Source organism: Diplotaxodon limnothrissa, linkage group LG9 (genome assembly GCF_057381915.1).
Source record: "Diplotaxodon limnothrissa isolate DT_005_m linkage group LG9, D_limnothrissa_male_GT1.1, whole genome shotgun sequence".
NCBI lineage: Eukaryota > Metazoa > Chordata > Actinopteri > Cichliformes > Cichlidae > Diplotaxodon > Diplotaxodon limnothrissa.
The window spans coordinates 28,287,897-28,309,144 of record NC_140604.1 but is presented as its reverse complement, the minus strand read 5'-3'; the positions used below and the strand labels follow the sequence as shown (position 1 = coordinate 28,309,144).

The following is a 21,248-nucleotide window of genomic DNA, read 5'->3' as shown; positions in this document are numbered from 1 at the left end:
TCCTGGCGTACTGGTTGGGCTAGTTGTTTAATAAATAACTTAAAAAGATTTGGGCTGAGTGGACAGCCTTGCCAACAGCACATCCCTGGTATAAGGTGAAGGAACTGAACTTTGTTCAATAATATGTAGTGTTCTTTTTTATCGTAGTGGGCTTGTCCATTTTTATATAAAGCCATGATCCAGGAAGTTATTATACTGTCCATTCTTTTTGCTACAATGGAGGTGTATAATTTATAATCTACGTTCAGGACACTGATGGGTCTATATGATTTACATTCAAGTCTATTCTTCCCTTCTTTTGGTATAACTGATACAAAAGCTTCCTTCCAGGACTGGGATGGTGGGTGGGGGCAGTTCCTCCTAACAAAATATAATTAAAACAATTTTCTAAAATAAACAGTAATGTTTCCCCTTAGATTTGTACCATTCCGGTGGCAGCCCGTCTACGTCATGAGACTTATTGGCGTTCAGTCTAGAAATGGCCTTACCTATACTTATGAAATACCCTACTGAGTGAGGGCAAGTCTAAAGAGTTTAAAAAGTCAACAATTGTGTGTTTGGTGGCCTGTGCTTTGGGGGAGTAAAGGGATCTATAAGACTTTTAAAAAGCTATTTGGATACCATCCAGGTTATTAACATATTATATACATATTATAACAAAAAAAATTTTAAACAAATCAGAGACGTTTAAGCAGAAGGTCCACGTTACTTTGAGAAGGATTCTCCTTAGGTTTTTTTCCTCAGTGGGTTCTCTGTGTGTTAGAAGTATTATTTGTCAGTATGTCTGCATAGACCTCCTCGTGTCCCTGCTCTGTCTTGTGTGTTTTCTTCCCTATAATACTTTTTAGATGAAAAGGGTGAAGAGGATGTCATACTGGATGGGAGTTGTCAGATTTTGTCAGAGTTGTACCCAAGGTGGCCCTGCGGCCTTCAATTTTTCCCATCAGCTTTTGTTTTTTTTGTTTTTTTTTTAAAACACCTCCTGAAAGCCTCATTAAAGCACACAGCATTTATTAAGTCTACAGCTACAATGGCATGCTATTTTGATTATCAATCTGCTCATTAATTTGAGAATTTTGAGTTATGAAACACATTAAGTTCCTCAGAGGCTAAGATGACCACATCAAAGATTCAGTGTTAAATGACATTTAAATGCTTACTCTGAATGATGGCACAAAAAAGAAAAGAAAAAAACACCTCAAAAGAAAAATAAGACAACCAGAACAGAGACAGAAGATCACCTGCATACAGAGGAGTTTCAAGTACGCAAGACTGCTTCAAAAGGAAAAGAGGATTCAGTTTCTGTTGTTTTGCACCTTGTATAAAACACACTGTCTGTCTCCCTCTTCACCTCATGGACCGGGTGCTTTTCATTATGCTAACTTATGCTTCCTTGTGTCATTTTGCATTCCGAGACCATGAAATCCTTCCCAACATGAAGGATCTTTAAATGCACCATGAAGAAAAAAAAAAGAGAGAGAGTGAGAGTGCGGTGATGCAGAAATGTTACACCTCCACAAGTGGCACACAGTTTGACATGTGTGGTGAACACAAATGTGCTACCACATTTTGGTAAATTTTATTATTTTTAAGAAAAACATATGTCAGCAATTAAGACAATTATTATTTTACATTCATTACGTGTAGTCCATAACAATTGAGGAGAGTAAAAGTGAGAAATAATAAGCGGAACTGTTGACACTGTAGTCGTTCGCCCGCGGTTGCCTAGAGCGGACCAACTTCCTGTCCTCTCAGATGCAATTTGGGAAAAGACACGAGTGCTCCTGTGATTCTTTCTCTGAGACTCTACCTTTATTTTTACAGTCGTCGAGGGCAGATCCAGTGATACCAGAACCACGACACAATCGTGACAAGGCCGTTACTCCAGCCAAGCCAGCGAGTAGGTGTCCAGGTAGTGAGGTGAAAAGGGGACCTTTGCCTCGACGTGGAACCGTACTGCAGTGAGGGGAGTGTGACGCATCCTAGTCACTATCGAGCTGAAGGATAATCAGAAATACATACAACATGTCGACCGAGAGAAAGGAACTCGCCTGGAATATCAGGAGACGCTTGTTTTCACTCCAAGGTCAAGACCTCTTCGAACTCGCTAAGAGCCTCGCATCAGAAAACAAAGACACTACACAGCTCAGTCAGGAGGATAAAGAAGGTTGTATGGACTATATCACCTCCTACATGCAGTCAAATACACTATTGCAACTTGAAGATGAGGGCATGAGTCATTTGTTGACGCTGAATGATTTGATTAATCTAGTCATCCAAGGAAGTAATCCTGCCGTGCAAACAGCTGGTGAGAATGAAGTACATGCCATGCCCAGTCCACAACCATCCAATACCGTGCTAGACCCACAACCGCCGGAAGATCCACCAGATATATCACCAAACCCCTATGCAAACGCAGAAATACAACAGTTAGAGGAGTTGAGGAAAGCGTATGAGACACTGGGTGAGAGGCTAAGACTATGTGGAACTGTAAGGGCCCAGTCACCTGCTTTAGCACGCCAGCAGAGCAATTTGCAACCACAACCAATCATACAGATTAGCCCTAAGCAGCCAGTCACTGTAAGAGACTTTTCGTACTTGCCACGCAGAGAATTCAAAGTGTTTGGAGGACAGATTGGAGACAACAGTTCCGAAATCAGCTACAACAGTCTCACCAAGCAGATTAATGAAGGAGTTAAAGAAGGATTTGTGGAGGCTGAAATTGTTCGAGGTGTGTTGAGAATTGTGAAGCCTGGCACTTTCCGGGACATGTTAATGCTCAAAGATGACCTGTCTCTCCATGAACTTCAGGGCTTTCTGAGGTCTCATCTCGGAGAAAAAGCGACAACTGAAATGCTCCAGGAGTTAATGTGTGCTAGACAAAGTGAACAAGAGACGCCCCAGCAGTTTCTGTATCGCATGATTGGACTTAAACAGAAGCTTATTTTTCAGTCGAAGCAGGCCAACACTGAGATCTCCTATGACCCAAGAACCGTCCAGGAAGTTTTCCTCCACACAATCTATCAAGGCCTGGGGGCTAAGTACGCAGACTTGCGACAAAGACTAAGACCTCTCACCTCAAACAACAATGTCACTGACGAAGAGATTCTTAGTGAGGTCACAAAGATTATCAGTGATGAAAATGAACACCAGCGAAGGTTAGGCCAAGTCGCCCGCCAAAAGAGTGCACAAGCCCAAAGTGCTGGGGTCGAAGCAAACGACAAGATAGCCAAAGAGCAATCCTCACCAACAATCAAACAACTTGCCGCCCAAGTAGAGACTCTAACTAACATGGTCGCCAGCCTAATTAAACAACACGAGGCAAAGCCTTTCCAGCTGTCCCCACAACCACCTCCCAACCCGCTTTTCCAAACCCCAGCCAACCCCAACAGACCTCCTCAAAAGAAAGCGTTCCTTTGTCCAAAGTGTACTGAACAGAACTTGCAGGACTGTAGTCATTGCTTTGTATGCTGCGAGTCAGGACACCGAGCGGTGGGATGTTTAAAGCGGACCAAAACTCAGGGAAACTGGAATCGGTCTCTGTCGAGGGACAGCCAGAGGCCGGCGCAGAGTCACAGTCCCAGCCAGTAAGGTCTTCCTCTGCACAGCTTACTACTGAGTGTGCAAGACGTCGCAGTAAGCTAAAAAGAAGGCAGCCAAAGCGAGACCAGAGAAAGCAACAGGTAACCTCTTGCCAAAGTTTAACACCAAACAGCTGTAAAGTCCCCCTAGTTGGAAAGAAAAGCCTCCTCAAGTGTTTGATTGGTGGCTATCCAGTGACAGTGTTATTTGATTCTGGCTCACAAGTGAGTTTAGTGGATAGACAGTGGGTTCAGCGGTTTATTCCTAACTATCAGGTGAGACCCCTCCAAGAGCTGTTAAATGATGGACTTGAAGTTTATGCGGTTAACGGACAAGCAGTTCCTTATGATGGGTGGGTTGAACTTACAGTCACTCTTGCTGGTCACGAAGATCCCAATCTTACTGTGCAAGCCCCTTTCCTTGTCAGTAAGCTGTCACTCCCTCAGCCCCTCCTGGGAGCGAACGTGCTTGGCACCATTATCCAAACACAAGAGTCAGACCGAGAGGCCAGTGCTTTATTATATAGTCTCCTACGCAAAGCTTTTGGTACAGACGAAGAGCAAGTGATGGCTATGGTAAACTTCATACAAGTACCACAAAGAGCAGAATGTGACCCAGCCACAGTGAGAATTGGGAAGAGCAATGTGACCATTCCTGCTGGAAAAGCAGTCCAAGTGTGGTGCAGAGTACCCCAAAGTTTTGACATTTGTGACCCCCTGGTGCTGTACGAACCCGACGAGAACACTGCCTTGAGACACCTGAGTGTTGGGGAAGGGCTCCTTGAGATCAACAACCCTCAAAGGCCATTTGTTAAGGTCCCCATCTCTAACCACTCCAAACACGAAATAATTCTACCGAAGAGAACAGCCCTGGGTACTATTCAACATGTCGCTAAAGTTATTGAGGCAGACCGACCCACAAACACATCAGAGCTGACTCAACCCACACAGAGCCCCATCACCATAGCTGAGGTGAGCGCAGCCACTCCTGTTTCTGAACTGTCCACTGAGTCATGGCTACCCCCAGTTGATCTTAGCCACCTGAGTCCGGACCAACAGAAGTCAGTTGAAAAGGTGTCCCAGGCTTCTACCTTTCTACCTTTAAAAACCACCACCAGCCAAATGGCTGGTAGGCTTTTAGCTAGGCTTTAGCTTCAGCCAAGTGGAAGCTAAATTGGCTAGTCATTCATATGTAAATTAGGTTGTTAGCTGGGAATTCTGGAGGGAGGGGAGTGGGAAGTTCACAGCTTTTAGCAGCTCCCCCACCCCCTCATCCACACACCCCCACTCCCCTCCCTCCAGAATTCCCAGCTAACAACCTAATATACATATGAATGACTAGCCAATTTAGCTTCCACTTGGCTGAAGCTAAAGCTTAGCTAAAAGCCATTTGGCTGCTCTCCGGGTTTTAAAGGTAGAAAAAGCCAAATGGCAGTCCGTGGTGATGTAAGTGTAAGGGAAGAGTGTGAGGCGTTCTCTCGTAGCAGCACAGACATAGGCTGTATCCCTTCACTACAAATGGAAATCAGGCTCAAAGATGATACACCAGTCCAGAGGGCCTATGCTTCTATCCCTAAACCCCTTTACAGGGAAGTGAAGGAGTATATTCAAGAGCTGATTGTCAAGGGATGGGTAGTGAAGTCACAGTCGCCGTATGCTGCTCCAGTCATTTGCGTAAGGAAGAAGGATGGGTCTTTACGTTTGTGCATCGATTATCGTCTCTTAAACAACAAGACTGTGCCAGACAGACACCCACTCCCCCGGATCCAGGATCTCACAGACTCGCTAGGTGGTTACAGCTGGTTCTCGATCCTGGATCAGGGTAAAGCTTATCATCAAGGTTTCATCGGAGAAGGCTCAAGGTACCTGACGGCATTCACTACCCCGTGGGGCCTCTATGAATGGGTGAGGATACCCTTTGGACTGTCTAATGCCCCAGCAGCCTTCCAACGGAGCATGGAAGAAATGCTTGACACCCTCAGAGACGAGTGCTGTATCCCTTACCTTGACGACGTGCTTTGTTTTTCCAAGTCGTTTGACGAACATGTCCAAGTGCTACAGAAAGTCCTCCAAGCCCTACAACGGCATGGTGTAAAGCTAAAACCCGAGAAGTGTGAGCTGTTCCGTAAAGAGGTTCGCTATGTCGGCCGATTGGTATCTGCAGATGGAGTAAAGGTGGACCCCAAAGATACCGAGGCAGTACAGGCACTCAAACACAAAAGGCCACAGACCGTCGGAGAAGTCAGGCAGCTTTTGGGATTCCTAAGCTACTATCGGACGTATGTGCAGGACTTCTCCCGCATAGCCAAACCGTTGTATGACTTGCTCCAAGTCCCGTCCAACACACTGCCACCAAAGCCAACTAGAGGCAGAGCAAAACACACTCAGCAGCCTTCTCGAGCCCTGATACAGTGGAACAAAGAACACCAAGAGATCCTTGAGCGCTTGATCGACATGCTCACTCAGCCACCAGTGTTAGCGTACCCTGATTTCACCCGCCCTTTTATATTGCACACGGACGCATCCCAGAGGGGCCTTGGTGCCGTCCTATATCAGAACCAACAAGGCAAGATGAGAGTGATTGGGTATGGGTCTCGCACGCTCACACCTGCTGAACAAAACTACCACTTGCACAGCGGAAAACTAGAGTTTCTCGCCCTCAAGTGGGCAGTTTGTGACAAGTTTAAGGATTACCTCTACTATGCTCCACATTTCACCATTTTTACAGATAACAATCCCTTGACATATGTCCTCAGCACAGCAAAACTCAACGCAGTTGGACACCGTTGGGTCGGACAATTGGCAGATTTCCACTTCGACATCAAATACCGGCCGGGAAAAGTAAACATTGATGCAGATGTGCTGTCACGTTGCCCACTTGACATTGAGAGGTTCATGGGAGAGTGCTCAGAGGAACTGTCGGAGGAAGCCGTATGTGCGGTTTGGGAAGGGAGCAGAAGAGCGAAGCAAGGAGATGTAGCATGGATTGCAGCCCTTAACCTCACTGCACCAAACCTACCCATCAAAGAACCCCTACAGTCAATCAGTCATGACCAACTTGTACAATCGCAGAGAGCAGATCCAGCAATCAGAAAAGTCATTGACATGGTAGAGAAGGACATAAGACCAACAGAAGATGACAAGGCTGACACTAACACAAAGAGACTGTTGAGAGAGTGGAGTCGGCTGCACATGGAGAATGACCTTCTCTATAGAAAGACTACAGGACGCAAGCAGCTGGTCCTACCTACTCTCTACAGACAGGTAGCTCTCACACACCACAACAACATGGGCCATGTCGGCGTGGAGAAAGCCTTGAACCTGGCTCGAGAGCGGTTCTATTGGCCTTTCATGAAGAGAGAAATTGAAGAGTACGTCACAAGGAAGTGTCAGTGCATCAAGCAGAAGAAGCCTACGACACACGAGAGAGCACCCATGGGTAGCATAACATCCAGCTCCCCTCTTGAGCTTGTTTGCATTGACTTCCTGCACTTAGAGTCTTGTAAAGGTGGGTTTGAATATATACTGGTTGTTGTAGACCATTTTACCAGGTTCGCACAAGCGTATCCCACCAAGAATAAGGCCGCAAAGACCGCGGCAGACCGCCTCTTCAATGACTACATTCCCAAATTTGGCTACCCCTCCAAGCTCCACCACGACCAGGGTCGCGAGTTCGAGAATAAGTTATTCAAGTCCCTAAGAGAACTCGCAGGCGTTGGTCACTCAAGGACATCCCCCTACCATCCCCAATGCAACCCTACTGAAAGACTGAATCGCACCCTGTTACAGATGCTGCGTACACTGGGAGAAAAGGAGAAACAAAATTGGAAGGAACATCTACCCCATGTTATCCATGCTTACAATTGTACCAAGCATGAATCGACTGGCTTCTCTCCGTACTACCTCTTGTATGGTCGACACCCTCGTCTTCCAGTAGACCTTCTCTTTGGTCTCATGGCAGAAAACAACACTGAGACACCACATGGGTATGCAGAAAGATGGAAGGGGAAGATGACAGAAGCATACCGCATTGCAAATGCAAACAGTCAACAGTCAAGTTCCAAAGGCAAAGCAAACTATGACAAAAGATGCAAAGGAGTAATGCTACAGGCAGGAGACAGAGTACTGGTACGAAACCTGAGTGAAAGGGGGGGCCCTGGCAAACTGAGACCCTACTGGGAGCAAACGGTCTACATTGTGAGGGAGCAAGTGGGCGACAACCCCGTCTACAAAGTGAGTCCAGAGGCGGGAGGCCGTCCTGTTCGCACCTTGCACAGGAACTTGTTGTTACAAGTAAATGACTTGCCAGTGGACATTATCCAAAGTCAGGCTACAAGACCACACAAGAGAAACAAGAAGTCCACCGGAAGACCAATGACACCAGAGCCGAACCCTGACACAACTGACTCGGAAGAGGGTGAGCCATTGTACTGGCTTGGTGTACCCAGATACCCTCGAGGGGGCCATTCTCCAGTCACACCAGTTCCAAGTGGAGCGCAACGGAGCTCCGGTCCAAGTGAACTAGGACAAGTCTTAAGGGCTCGTGTCCAACCTAGAAAAAAAAGTGCCATGGTTCCGGAAGAGGATCTAATTGTGTTAAGAGACCCAGACCTACCTCAACTAAGTGACAATCAGGAGATGCCTCAGGTTCAAGAAGAAGTTGACGTCACTGAGTCCAGTCCTGATCCAGTAGAGGTTCCTGACCCAGAGCCGGAACCCAGGGTGGAGCCAGGGGATGACATCCATCCAGAGCCACCATCTCATCCTAGGCAGTCCAGCAGGCAGAGACGTCCCACCACATTCTTCACCTACCCATCCTTGGGTCAACCAGCCTATCAGGCTCATCCTGCGGTGAACACCATCAACGTCCAGCCTTCGCCATATCCTTCCCTCTACTACCCTCTTCTCTACTCCCAACCCCCCTACCCCTCTCCCCTCACCCTTAGCCCTTACTTACCTGTTTCATATGTTGTTCCTTGCTATTGAATCGAACAGAAATCTCAGGAAGAAGAATGCCTGAAGTCTAAGGACACCTGGGCAAGAGGAATATTCCAGGGACTTCTGTAAATAATAACAATAATGGATTGGATTTATATAGCGCTTTTCAAGGCACCCAAAGCGCTTTACAATGCCACTATTCATTCACTCTCACATTCACACACTGGTGGAGGCAAGCTACGGTTGTAGCCACAGCTGCCCTGGGGCAGACTGACAGAAGCGAGGCTGCCATATCGCGCCATCGGCCCCTCTGGCCAACACCAGTAGGCAAGTAGGGTAAAGTGTCTTGCCCAAGGACACAACGACCAGGACAGAGAGCCCAGGGATCGAACCGGCGACCTTCCAGTTACAGATGCGATTCCCAACCCCTTGAGCCACGGTCGCCCCGTAAAGAGACTTTGTTAGTTTAAAGGTTTTTTTTATAATTCAAGTTAAGTGTCAGGAGCCACTTTTGCTGTTGGGGAGCGTGTGGTGAACACAAATGTGCTACCACATTTCGGTAAATTTTATTATTTTTAAGAAAAACATATGTCAGCAATTAAGACAATTATTATTTTACATTCATTACGTGTAGTCCATAACAATTGAGGAGAGTAAAAGTGAGAAATAATAAGCGGAACTGTTGACACTGTAGTCGTTCGCCCGCGGTTGCCTAGAGCGGACCAACTTCCTGTCCTCTCAGATGCAATTCGGGAAAAGACACGAGTGCTCCTGTGATTCTTTCTCTGAGACTCTACCTTTATTTTTACAGGTCAGTATCGTCTTAAAAATACAGTGTATGAGGGTTTTGTGCCTTGTTCTACTTCGGTGTTTACTGAGAGTTATGTTGACACCGCCGATGTAACCTTAAGTGGGGTTTAGTTGAAAAGTACTGAAGCGCGGCACCGCAGCGGTGGTAAAGCCGAGCCGCGCAGCCCCAGGTCTCGCAAGAGTTACCGCGAGAGTTACCGCGAGAGTTCGCCAGCCCGCGGGATGTATTTAAACTTGGTAAACTCCATTTAACAAGCAAATATGTGTGTGTGGTGCTCCAATTTAACTGTAAAGGCCCTGACATCAGATTATTCGAGATTAAAATATCTTATATATACTTTATGGTTCAAGTGATGTGGAAATGTTAAGAATAAGCTAAGAATGAATGTACATTTATGTTGTTACATTGCAAAGTAATACATTCAGGTGTGTTTTGTCTAATCTAGTAAGATTTATGCACTTATATCAGATTTGTGGATAAGCTATTTTGAGTTTGCCCTATATGTGAGAAAGAGCAATAAGACGTTTAAGGCATTATATGCTATCTGCACTGCTGATTTAAATGAGTGAAGGAATAGTGTGGTTAACAGTGTAGACTGGAGAAATGTAATGACCATAGATGCATATATTTGCCAAATGCCTTTTATTTACCTTTTACAGTTATTGAGCATATCTGACAAGTGAAAGCACTGGATGTAAATTATATTTGTTGATCTGAAATAAGAGATGCAATTCGGGAAAAGACACGAGTGCTCCTGTGATTCTTTCTCTGAGACTCTACCTTTATTTTTACAGATTTGTATTCTTTTTGTTATTGTGGTCTTCACATCTGGGACCCGTAACACATGCATAAGGCTGATGCTGTTTAAGCATGCATTTTTTCCATTTGGCAGTTTCAGCTGCTCTGTCCTTGCACCATCTTCACGAGAAAAAGATGTAATCCCACAAAGGACTTCTCGCTTTCTTAAATCCTTACCTCCCAAAAAAAGATCCATTTTCTCTGAAGATGTGGTAACTAACTGGGTATTTGCTGCTTAGTAACCCTGCAAACAGCACAAACCACTGAGTAGACCTGTGATAGAAGATAAATGAGTCTGGTGTCTCTTAGCCTTGGTGTAAAGAAGAGTTGGACTGGGGTGATAACAGATTGTGAATTATTCAGCCCATCTAAAACACATAAAGGACCTTGCTAAGTATCTACTGAGGTAGCAAAACATCCACAGATAGCTGCATAGAGGATATACTACTGAATGGAAAATGGGACTGAATCAGACACTGACACTGAATAGATGAGCCAATCTCAAAAAGGGAGAGATAGGAACCAAGAAGCGAGATAAGACCATCATTCTGTTGGAACCAACTATTTTGCTCTGACTCAAAACAGCACTTGACATTTTGCCAGCAGCAGAAGCAATCATAGCAGACCGCAGGAGAAATATTCAAGTTATTGCTCTGAATCAGTCTTAGTCTTCTTGCAGATAACCCGCGAGTTTATCTTGGTGGGAAAATGAGCAGGTTTATCCAGAGAAAGACAAAGATAAGCAGTGGTCCGTTCACCTCCATTTGAACCTTGGCTAGCTGAAGCTCAGACACCACATGCTGGCGCTCTCTCTCTCAGACACACACACACGCCAGGTTACTTGCAGGCAAGGTGACACCTATCTACTCAGTCAGCCGGAAACGCTAAAGGGGCGTAAGAGCTATGAAAGGAAATGTGCCACAAGTAGCTAGGATGGATTTGTTTTTCACCATCTCATCAGCCAATCCTGTTGGCTCAGCAGCTCCAAGGGGATGAACAGCGGCTGATTTGTCACACTCGGGGGAAATCAGAACCTACCTCCAAAAAGACGCCGTAAACTGGCATCTGTTAGAGATGCTTGTTCTCCAGGGACTCGGCTGATGCACAGCAAATTTCATTAGACATTTCAGTTTTCTAATTTTCTGATTTCTAGTGTGTTTTATTTTTAAGTTAACAGATCATAGACATGATTGGCTACCATGGTGCAACTAAATGATGCCGATTAAACAAACACAGTATTGTGCAGCCCCATTTCTAACACTTAAAAAAGACCTGCAATCCATCCAAAAATTACAACCAGTAAAGGAAAAAATTAAACAAGCACCAACTGATTAAATGTTGTAAATAAAAACATTGGTGAAGTTGCAGGTAAGATGCTATTTTCTATAAGAGCATAAGATGAGCCATATATCAGAAAAATGTGTCTGTACACAGAGAGCAAGACAGTGTATGCATAAGCACGCCCATGTATAATTGCTGTGGTCAGGGGGCTTATATTTCCTTCTGCTAATTAAGTTCAATTATATTAATGTCGTGTACTTAGAGCCATATTAAAATCTAATTAGAAATTAGAGTCTGTGGCACCTGTACAGCCCCTGAACACAGGTAAGCAAATTAAGTAGGTACTGATCTGAAGTCAGCACGCAGACTGTGCCATTCAAACAATGGGAAGCTTGCTTTGCTATTTGAGATATGAGTCAATGGCATTTTATTTATTTATTTATTTTTATATGATTAAAAGACAGAACACTCTGACCTGTCACACAGAAGTGGGTGGCATTATTAAAACAGTTACCGCACAACAGTGAGGTCACAGCAATTAGCAGCTCTGATCAACTAAAGAAACATTAAATGCTATAGTGCTCCTGATGTAGCCAGGGTGAAGAATCTATGCAGAAAACATATTCAGGTGCTTTTCTTTTCTGAAGTCTAAAACAAAGTTAAAAGAAATAAATTACAATAACCAGAGCAGTGTAATGTCACCCTGGCAGATCGTGAAATGTGAAATAATCACAAAATGATGCTGATGTAACACCGGCCAATGTGGCTTCAGAAAAAAAACATGGGGTCAGAAGGATTTGTCCTTCCTGCTTGCTGCACACAAACACATAAAGTACAACACGCTGCTGACGAGACCAGCACACACACACACACACACAAAGCACTTTCACATCAAAAACAATCCACATCAATGTGAGTCAGACAAATAACCCACACCAGTAACACAACACAGATAATACCCACCAAAGAGGAACCGCAGCCAAGAAAACACAACTGCCACAACAACAGCTAGGCTGAAATTAAACTACGCAAAGACCTACTTTACTGGCTGCTGCACAGGTTATATACTGTAAGTGTTAAAAATAATTTTAAAGCGGGGCCTAAAAGTGGATTATGGCACAGAAAAAACACCTTAGACACTGAGAAGAAAAGAATAAGGCATGTCTGTTAAACACAATGGAACCATTCAGCCGCCCAAAAACCTCAAAGCTGCGTTCGACCAGTTACGCAATTTCTGGATTTTTCCTCAGCAGACACAAGTCGGGGTCATTAGTTCAGTCTGGGGAAACCTGCTTCATTAGAGAAACATTAATAAAACAACACTCTGCTGCATTTAGAGGACGACAGTGTAATAGATGTGGGTGTAAACTTAAATCCGAGTCGAAGCTGTGAAAGGAAAAGACCTCAGGCCTTAAAGTCGATGTCAGAAGGCTCATCTGCCCCCCCAGTTCTAGTGCAGCTTTAATAGAGGAGATGGCAGTGCAGCCCAGAGGGACTGTCCTGCAACAGAGGGCAATATCCTCTCTTACTGCATGCGCTCTGAAATCCAATTACACCAATTTATTGATCCTCGTGAATAAGGAGCCACTTGGACCAAACAAACCTGGCTGTCTTTCATCTTGGCTCAAAAATAATACATTTTGAAGCTGTCCTTTTATATATCTACAAAGCTCATCTTTATCCTCTTGCCTCTCTCCACACAGGCAGCCAGGAGGATGAAATAGAGGTCATTCTGTCCCCGACAGAGCGACAGCCTCCCAGTGTGACTCCTGTGAACCTGTCCCTACCTGTCAACCACATCAACCGGAGCTAAAAAGAAACCACTGACTAAGAAATGAGAAGAAAGATGCCAAAGCCTTTGCTTGTATGACACATAGCATTTGACCTAATGGTTGGAAATGCCAAAAAAATAAGAAACAAAATAAAAATTCCCTCTTACACAGAAGCTCAATGTGTTTAATGCGCAATAATAACAGCTGCACAATAAAACAGGAGCACATGGTTTGAATAAAGCTTCAAACAATCACAAGATCTCTAATAAAAAGACGTCAGTAGTTACTGCTCACTTCTCTGAACACAACTTCATTACTTAACCATTCACAATTTTACTGACTAATTAAAGCTGGTGATGCAAAGTATCACTCTCTGCTATTCAGCCAGCAATTACACCAAGACTAAAAAGGACAACAACTTCACATATAATTAAGACTTACCCAAAGAGCACCATTTGCTTTGGTCAACGCACACAAAGGAGCTGGGATAAAGGAGAGCCTTTCAACTGGTGGGACAGACTTGCCACAGCTGCATTTGAAATGAGTCTTGGAGGTACAGTAATTGCCCTATCCATGCAAGGACTTGCCAGACACTTTAATGAAGTGGATCCTTCCCAACACCGAGAGAAAATTACCTGTAAGAGTCACCAGCGGCTGAAACTCCAGCCATTGCCTCGCTGTTGACAAAGCAACAGTGGTGGATTGCTATCTATAATAATTTCCCAGTCTGTCTCCCTTGGGTGTGCTTGTGCTGTTTGTTAAGTAGATCCAAGCCCATGCTCCCCTGAGCTGCCTGCTGCTACATAATGAGCCTCTCCAGCTGGATGACCACTGAGTCGGTGGAGGCCAGGGGTTGAGCAGCTCACCCCCTCTAATTGAATCACACAGAAGCACACCCTCACCCCTCAGATGCAGTCCAGTGAGGTTGCAAACAGGAGCTATTACAGATTTATTTTCATATCATTTCAGCTCTGTAGTGTGGAACTCAGTTAAAGCTGGTAGCTGACAAAGTATTTGCCCCATTCCCAATTTCTTATTTTTTACTTACATGTAACTTATATTACATTTTTATATTTCACAAAGATAACACATTTACAGTTTTTAGATGATTTCATAATCATAGATTGTTTGTTAAATCATAAATTAACTGTTATAAACTACATTTTGTGGAAAGTTGACTTCAATTTCACCAGCTACAGTGGGGCAAAAAAGTATTTAGTCAGCCACCGATTGTGCAAGTTCCCCCACTTAAAATGATGACAGAGGTCAGTAATTTGCACCAGAGGTACACTTCAACTGTGAGAGACAGAATGTGAAAAAAAAAATCCATGAATTCACATGGTAGGATTTGTAAAGGATTTATTCGTAAATTAGCTCTTTGGTCTTGGCCATGGCAGAGTTTGGAGTCTGACTGTTTGAGGCTGTGGACAGGTGTCTTTTATACAGATGATGAGTTCAAACAGGTGCCATTCATACAGGTAACGAGTGGGGGACAGAAAAGCTTCTTACAGAAGACGTTACAGGTCTGTGAGAGCCAGAGATCTTCCTTGTTTGAGGTGACCAAATACTTATTTTCCACCCTAATTTACGAATAAATTCTTTACAAATCCTACCATGTGAATTCATGGATTTTTTTTTTTCACATTCTGTCTCTCACAGTTGAAGTGTACCTGTGGTGCAAATTACTGACCTCTGTCATCATTTTAGGTGGGGGAACTTGCACAATCGGTGGCTGACTAAATACTTTTTTGCCCCACTGTACAACCAGACCTGATTATAGATCCTATCTGCTGATGGTGGAATTGAACTCACGATCTTCTTGCTGTGCAAACCACTGCACCACCCTGCTGCCCTGCAGCTTTATCTAATATTAAAAATTGTGACAATATTAAACTGTGACAGCACTGCAGGATAAGCACAAGTATTAGTAATGACATTTTCAATAGCTTTGTTCTATTTAAGTTTCCCAGTAAGCCATTTAAATTTAAGTTAGCCATCCCAATTTTCATGAAGTTCAGCTTTTCTTTTCCTACTGTAATTCAAAAAAGTGCTTTGCACTATAAAAACCAGCAAAGTTTAACAAGAGCAGTTGGGAGGAAGTGTCAGTCAAGCACCAGCAGTGCTAGCTCACACACAAGACAGAATCAAATATGACATTTAAGTTCTTGTTTGATTTTTCAGATTAAAGATCACAGCTGCATGGCTGGTTTATGGGTTACTAATGAAGGCCTCAGATGTCTTTAAACTTCATTTGAAACTAGGATTAGCACCCCACTGTTATAACCCAGCCAGTCAACTTACAGTTAAAGTCCATGTCTGCACATATTCATAACAAACGTGTGCACTGAATTCTTTCAGCAAATTCAATAAAAGATATTAAGTGTGTCTAACTTTAGTAAGTGTATCTAAAGCTGTATTAGAGTAATGACAAAATATAAAATGCAGATACATCATGAGCATATGTATATTGTAAGAACCTGAAGTTAAATCACTTTTTCTCTTTGAGACATTAATGCGAAATCTTGTCATCATTAGCGTAAGAATTCTTGAGTTCTGGTCAAATGACTTTCATGAGTTCACAGTGCCCTTTGACCACCAGATTTTGAATTGTTGATTGCCGAGCCCAAATGAACAGCTGTTACAGATGTAATGAAATTCCATCCAGGTGTTGAATATGACAAATACATGTCATCACACTACTGAAATTGAGCATATGTAGGTATACCTTAAACAGACCTCAGCAGCAACAGAATAGTAACTATCTAAACAAATTGAATTGTGTTATACATTAATAATAAACATAGTTTTAAACACTCATTTAAAAATATTAAAGCAGTAAAGCCGGGAGACATCATAGACTACCTGCAGTTTCCAACATTAAAACTTTAAATAATTTAAAGAACAGCACCACTTGTCTCTAACTAAACTTATAGCTAGCTGTGCCATTTCTTTAATGAATTTATTTTATCTGAGTGTGTATAAGACAGCAGGTAAAGTCTGTCAGGTGTTTCAAATATTTCTTATTATTCACCATTAGGGCTGTTCGATATAACGATATATATCGGATGACGATATAAAAACATCTATCCTTTCATTTTACGCTATCGTTTGTCTCGTGATGTCGCAAAATAAACGTTTACAGCATTTTTTCATCGTTTTGTTGGTCACTGTAGTGGCTATATTAATTTCTTAAAGTTCTCTCTTTCTCTTATATTTAATATAACCACACTACGGACGGACAAGCGCCTGCTTTTATGCGTTGTCGTTAGCAACAAAGACGGTAAAACCACCGCGACCGCTTCTTTATTTTCTACATAAAATAGAAAATCGGGGGGGGGGGGGCGATCGTGGCTCAAGAGTTGGGAGATCGCCTTGTAATCGGAAGGTTGCCGGTTCGAGCCCCGGCTTGGACAATCTTCGGTCGTTGTGTCCTTGGGCAAGACAATTCACCCGTTGCCTACTGGTGGTGGTCAGAGGGCCCAGTGGCGCCAGTGTCCGGCAGCCTCGCCTCTGTCAGTGCGCCCCAGGGTGGCTGTGGCTACAATAGCTTGCCATCACCAGTGTGTGAATGTGTGTGTGAATGGGTGGATGACTGGATATGTAAAGCGCTTTGGGGTCCTTAGGGACTAGTAAAGCGCTATATAAATACAGGCCATTTACCATAAAGCTCAAAATCCTGTTGAGACTTTTCAAAATAAACTGAATCACGTGAAAGAGTATGCAGAGTATCTACGGATGAGAAGCAAAAAAGTTTACAGTTAATTTACAACTTATGTCTAAAAATATATCGTTTCATGCATCGGTTAAAACACTCGACTCCAGCTACACGACGCCCAGCTGGAAACACTTCACGCAAGTCGAGCTACCCGAGATTCACAGAATTTACAGAAAATGTTACATTTTTGTGATTTATATCGTTATCAGACGATATAATTCTTATATCGGGATATGAGATTTTGGTCATATTGCACAGCCCTATTCACCATGAGGGAAAATTAAATTCAGCATTAAATGAGCCAGCTGAGCCTTAAACTGTCCTACGAAAGTTTACCAGCCTAATTTGAAGCTCTGCAGGGCTGCCTTCCTTCACAAATAAATAAATAATTACCATAAATCAATCGTAAAAGAGTTAGCCATGCAAACCGCAGAGGGAGCCTGCTGTGAATGATATATAAATGGAGAGAGATTTATATTCCTATTCGTAAACTGCGGAAAATTTTCCAGTGCAAATGAGAGGATTTGGGGTTTCTTTCTTTTTCTTCCTTCCGTAACTTGACTGGCCGTGGTAGTGGTCAGGATGCAGATTGTTTTCTTTTGTTTGGATTTCTCTTTTTTCGGAACTGTATAAAGTCAAACTATGCAAGGACCACCACACAAATATTTTTTATTTATTAGATGAAGGCAGAAAGAAAAAGCAAAACACAGTTCCCAAGAGAGAGATGGACCAAGAACACGTCCTTGTTCAGTATTTAGCCATGGGCAGTATTAAGAGAGTCTAAAGCATTTGACTGTGCAGGCTGATGAAGCTTGATGATGTTAGGGGTAATGTAAGCAGTGGTATTCAGCCTAAAAAATTAAAGGACAGTTGTAGCATTTTTGCATTATAATGAGATGGTCGACTTTGCCCCGTGAGGCCACGAGGCTCATCTTGGTTTGGACTCGGATACTAAAAATTCATAAGAGATGAGACGCTGTGAACAGGCTTGGAACAGACAAGTTTTTAAGATGTGGGAAGGTCTATTGAAAGAAAACATTTGTTTTGGAGCTTTGCTGTTTACTACTCCAGTAAGATTTTGCCTAAAATGCAGTTATAAATATAAGCTCAATGGGGTAGGGGGGTACCTCTGTATTTAATTACATGGATGACCATTTTGACAGCTGAAAACATGCAAATTTTTCTTTTTTGCAGATCTGTGTCACTGGATTAAATGTCGACTTTACTAAAACACTCCTTTAGATTTAAGAACTACAGCTCTCAATTTTTATACACAAACTACTGGCAGGTGAAGTGAATCACATTCATCATCGCATTAGAAACCAATGCGATGATGACTTAAGCAAAAAAAGAACACTCCCCGACGGCAGCAGTCTCTCCACAACTCAAAAAAATGACAAATCAAAACAACCTTAATGTACAAATAGCACTACAGGCTACAATTCATTTGAATTGGGCTGAAATACCCCTTAAATCTAGGTTTATCATGGGGGACAAATTTAGATCAACTGTGACTTTGCGTCCTCTGGAAAAAAAAAAATTGTTGTTGTTTTTTTTTTTAATATCTGCTTTGCTTTTTTTAAAGAATTGTTGCCTAATAAATATTCCCCTGTCATTACATCATCAATATTCTGCTCATCTCCTTGCTGTAAACAGCAGTAATAACAGCCTGAGAGTCATAATTTATTTCAGCTCATTCATGACAGACTGATGGGGGAATATTTTACAGCCTAGTAATTTGGGAATGCAGCATCATTGCTCTAAAACTAATTCTGGGAAACTAAGTAGAGTTTCGAGCAGCGCAAACCGACGGCTGCATTCTGGTTTGTGAAGCAACTTTGTTTTGCTCCTCTGAGTACAGCTAAGATGTTTAGCGCTCCGAGTAAAGGAGCCTAATCACTTGTGGCATTCACTCAAGAACAATAAACCACTGAGGCTCACTGTTCAAGTCTGAAGAAAGACATCAAATTTCCACAACAAAATAGCTGAGGCAGTCAAAGGAGAATATTTGCGTTTCAAAAATTATAGGGTTCACCTAAATTCCAGCTGAAAAACAGCTAAAAACAACTTTCTGGATTTTGTGGTGGCATTAGATACACTGGCAAACCTCCTCCTGTAGTCACGATGAAACAACAACACTGAACCGAGCATATGTTTGATGGCCGGCCTCCTATTAATGTCTGTCACAGCCAAACTGAATCCGCTCTTACTCCTCCCTGAGGGAGTGAAGGAAAGGAGCTGAAGGGATGGAAGCAGTCTAGCATTTGTTAATTAAGAAGATGTGACATGAGAGAAAGACCAGAGGGCCAAAATAATGACCCTATCAGACCTGACAGCCTGTAAGCAGAAAACACGAAAGGAGGAGCAGGACTGAAAACTCAGTTACAAAAACTACTTTGCTACTTTACTTCATTTATAAACTCACAGAAACTGCTGTTGCTGTTACAACATTGGCAAAAAAAGCCACACTGTATGATATGGATCTAATGGTGGAGGATAAGCATGATGGAAAACACCTGATAGAAACAAGGCTTCAGATGCCACAACTAAGCTAGATTTAATGTGGTAAAACATGACATTCGTCATTGTTTTACTGGGAAAAAACCAAGTGTAGTTGCAGTTTTGCTCCATGCTTTGCACGGCCTAAAGTCACATGTGACAGGTGTACTAGGAAGCAAGATGATTGGCATTTGAGAACTATGTTGAATTTACAGTTGGAATTTTCTGTGTCATGAAAACAGTACTTTTTAAAATCACTGTTGTAACTTATACTGAACACATAACCTGGTCCATCATCTGATGAAATCTCTGATTGGGTTGGGTGACGCTCACAGGGATCGTTTTGTGTGGAAGAAGAGCTATTTTACTGCTGCTTTATTTGACTGCTTTACTTTACAAAAGCCATGCCGAAGAGGCTTTCCATTGTAGCATAGCACCCAGTTCAATTCACAGTCACTACAGTGGCCCGTTCAGTAATTGGTACATGCATTCATTTTTGAAACATTAGGTCTTTACCCAGAAAAGGACAGCAGGTCATTCATTTCAATGCAAAAATCTTAATTTCACCCAGATCAGCAGTTTTTAATCACTGGTCTCATTATTTAGGCTGTACATCGTCACAGTCCGCAACATGTAGGCATAACTTTCTATGTACCTCATTTTAGCTTGCAGAGTATTGTAAACTTTATGTGGTAAAAGGTTTTCTGTCTAAATCAGATAAGCATCTCGATTTGATAAAGTGTCTAAAGTTGCACATTAATCCAAGGCCTAAAGAGCCTCTTTCCTTTCCTTTCTGGTGAAATGGATAACATATATATAAACCCTTCCTAGAGTAAATGAGCTGTACAGACGCTGACAAACTGTAGACATGAAGAATGTGTACAAAGACACCCTTTTAAGGAGTAGACATTAGAACTATGTAATACATATTCAACATATGTGGGCGTCTTTGTTGTCGAGTCTCCTGAATGTCCTTGAGAGTCAGGCGTATGTACCTGCTGTGCCTAGTCACTGTTGCCAAGCTGTTATTGCACCATTCAGAGATTTAGTTTTGCAGACAGTAAATGTAATTTTTATATACTTTGTAAAAATTTTATTGCACAAGAAATATACTAGTAAAGAAGCAGGTTGCAGAAAGGAGATTTGGTAAGAGCCAGCTGTAGACGCGAATGACATTGCCTTGCATCAGTTCCTGTCACATCACCCTGTACTTGTCAAATGTGCTAAAAATACTCAAAATAAAAAATAGGCACTGAATATAAAATTCCAATCTCACCTCAGCCTGTCCTCCTCCTTTTTTCGCAGTTTCATGTCCCGCTGGACCACCTTCAAGACGTGCTCAGCCTCGCCCTCCGTCAGGCCTGACAGGTCCAGCTTTCGGCCCATTGTTCCTGCCCTCGCCACACCGAGCTGCTGCTGCTGCTAGTCAAAGAGGTGGAGAGGCACAGGAACCGCTGCTCTGGGGGCCGAGGCTGGGACAACCCTGGAACAAGACAAACGGATAGAAAAATAAAAATGGATTGTGCGTTTTTTAATTAAATTCACTTTTATATGCTGTGTGAGTATGTCCGAGTGGATTTTAGTAATTTAACACCGAATGATGCTCATCTCACAGTGAAAATGACTGTGTAACTTTCCTTGTATGACTTGTGGATAACTTTTGAGTCACAGGTTGCTTTGCCTGCAGGATGAACCTCGGCTGAAAAGTGAATATCGAGTGCCTTGAAAGCATCCTCTTCACACATTCTGGGACCATTCAGAATACTGTTACATAAACTAGCACTGGAAGCAAAAAATATATATTTTTGAACTTATGGGAACATTTAATGTCAAGCAAATGTATTCAAAATCTT

General features: G+C 42.9%; 1 protein-coding gene across 2 annotated transcripts in view; it reads right to left on the bottom strand.

The window, feature by feature from the left end:
* Window positions 1–20,781, bottom strand: part of myripb (myosin VIIA and Rab interacting protein b) — a 130,312-nt gene extending 109,531 nt beyond the window's left edge. For both annotated transcript variants that reach the window (XM_085362454.1, XM_085362455.1), the window contains exon 1: window positions 20,672–20,781. In XM_085362454.1, the coding sequence (XP_085218580.1) occupies window positions 20,672–20,781 (110 nt within the window). The remainder of the gene's footprint in view (window positions 1–20,671) is intronic.
* Between the last annotated feature and the right edge of the window lie 467 nt (window positions 20,782–21,248).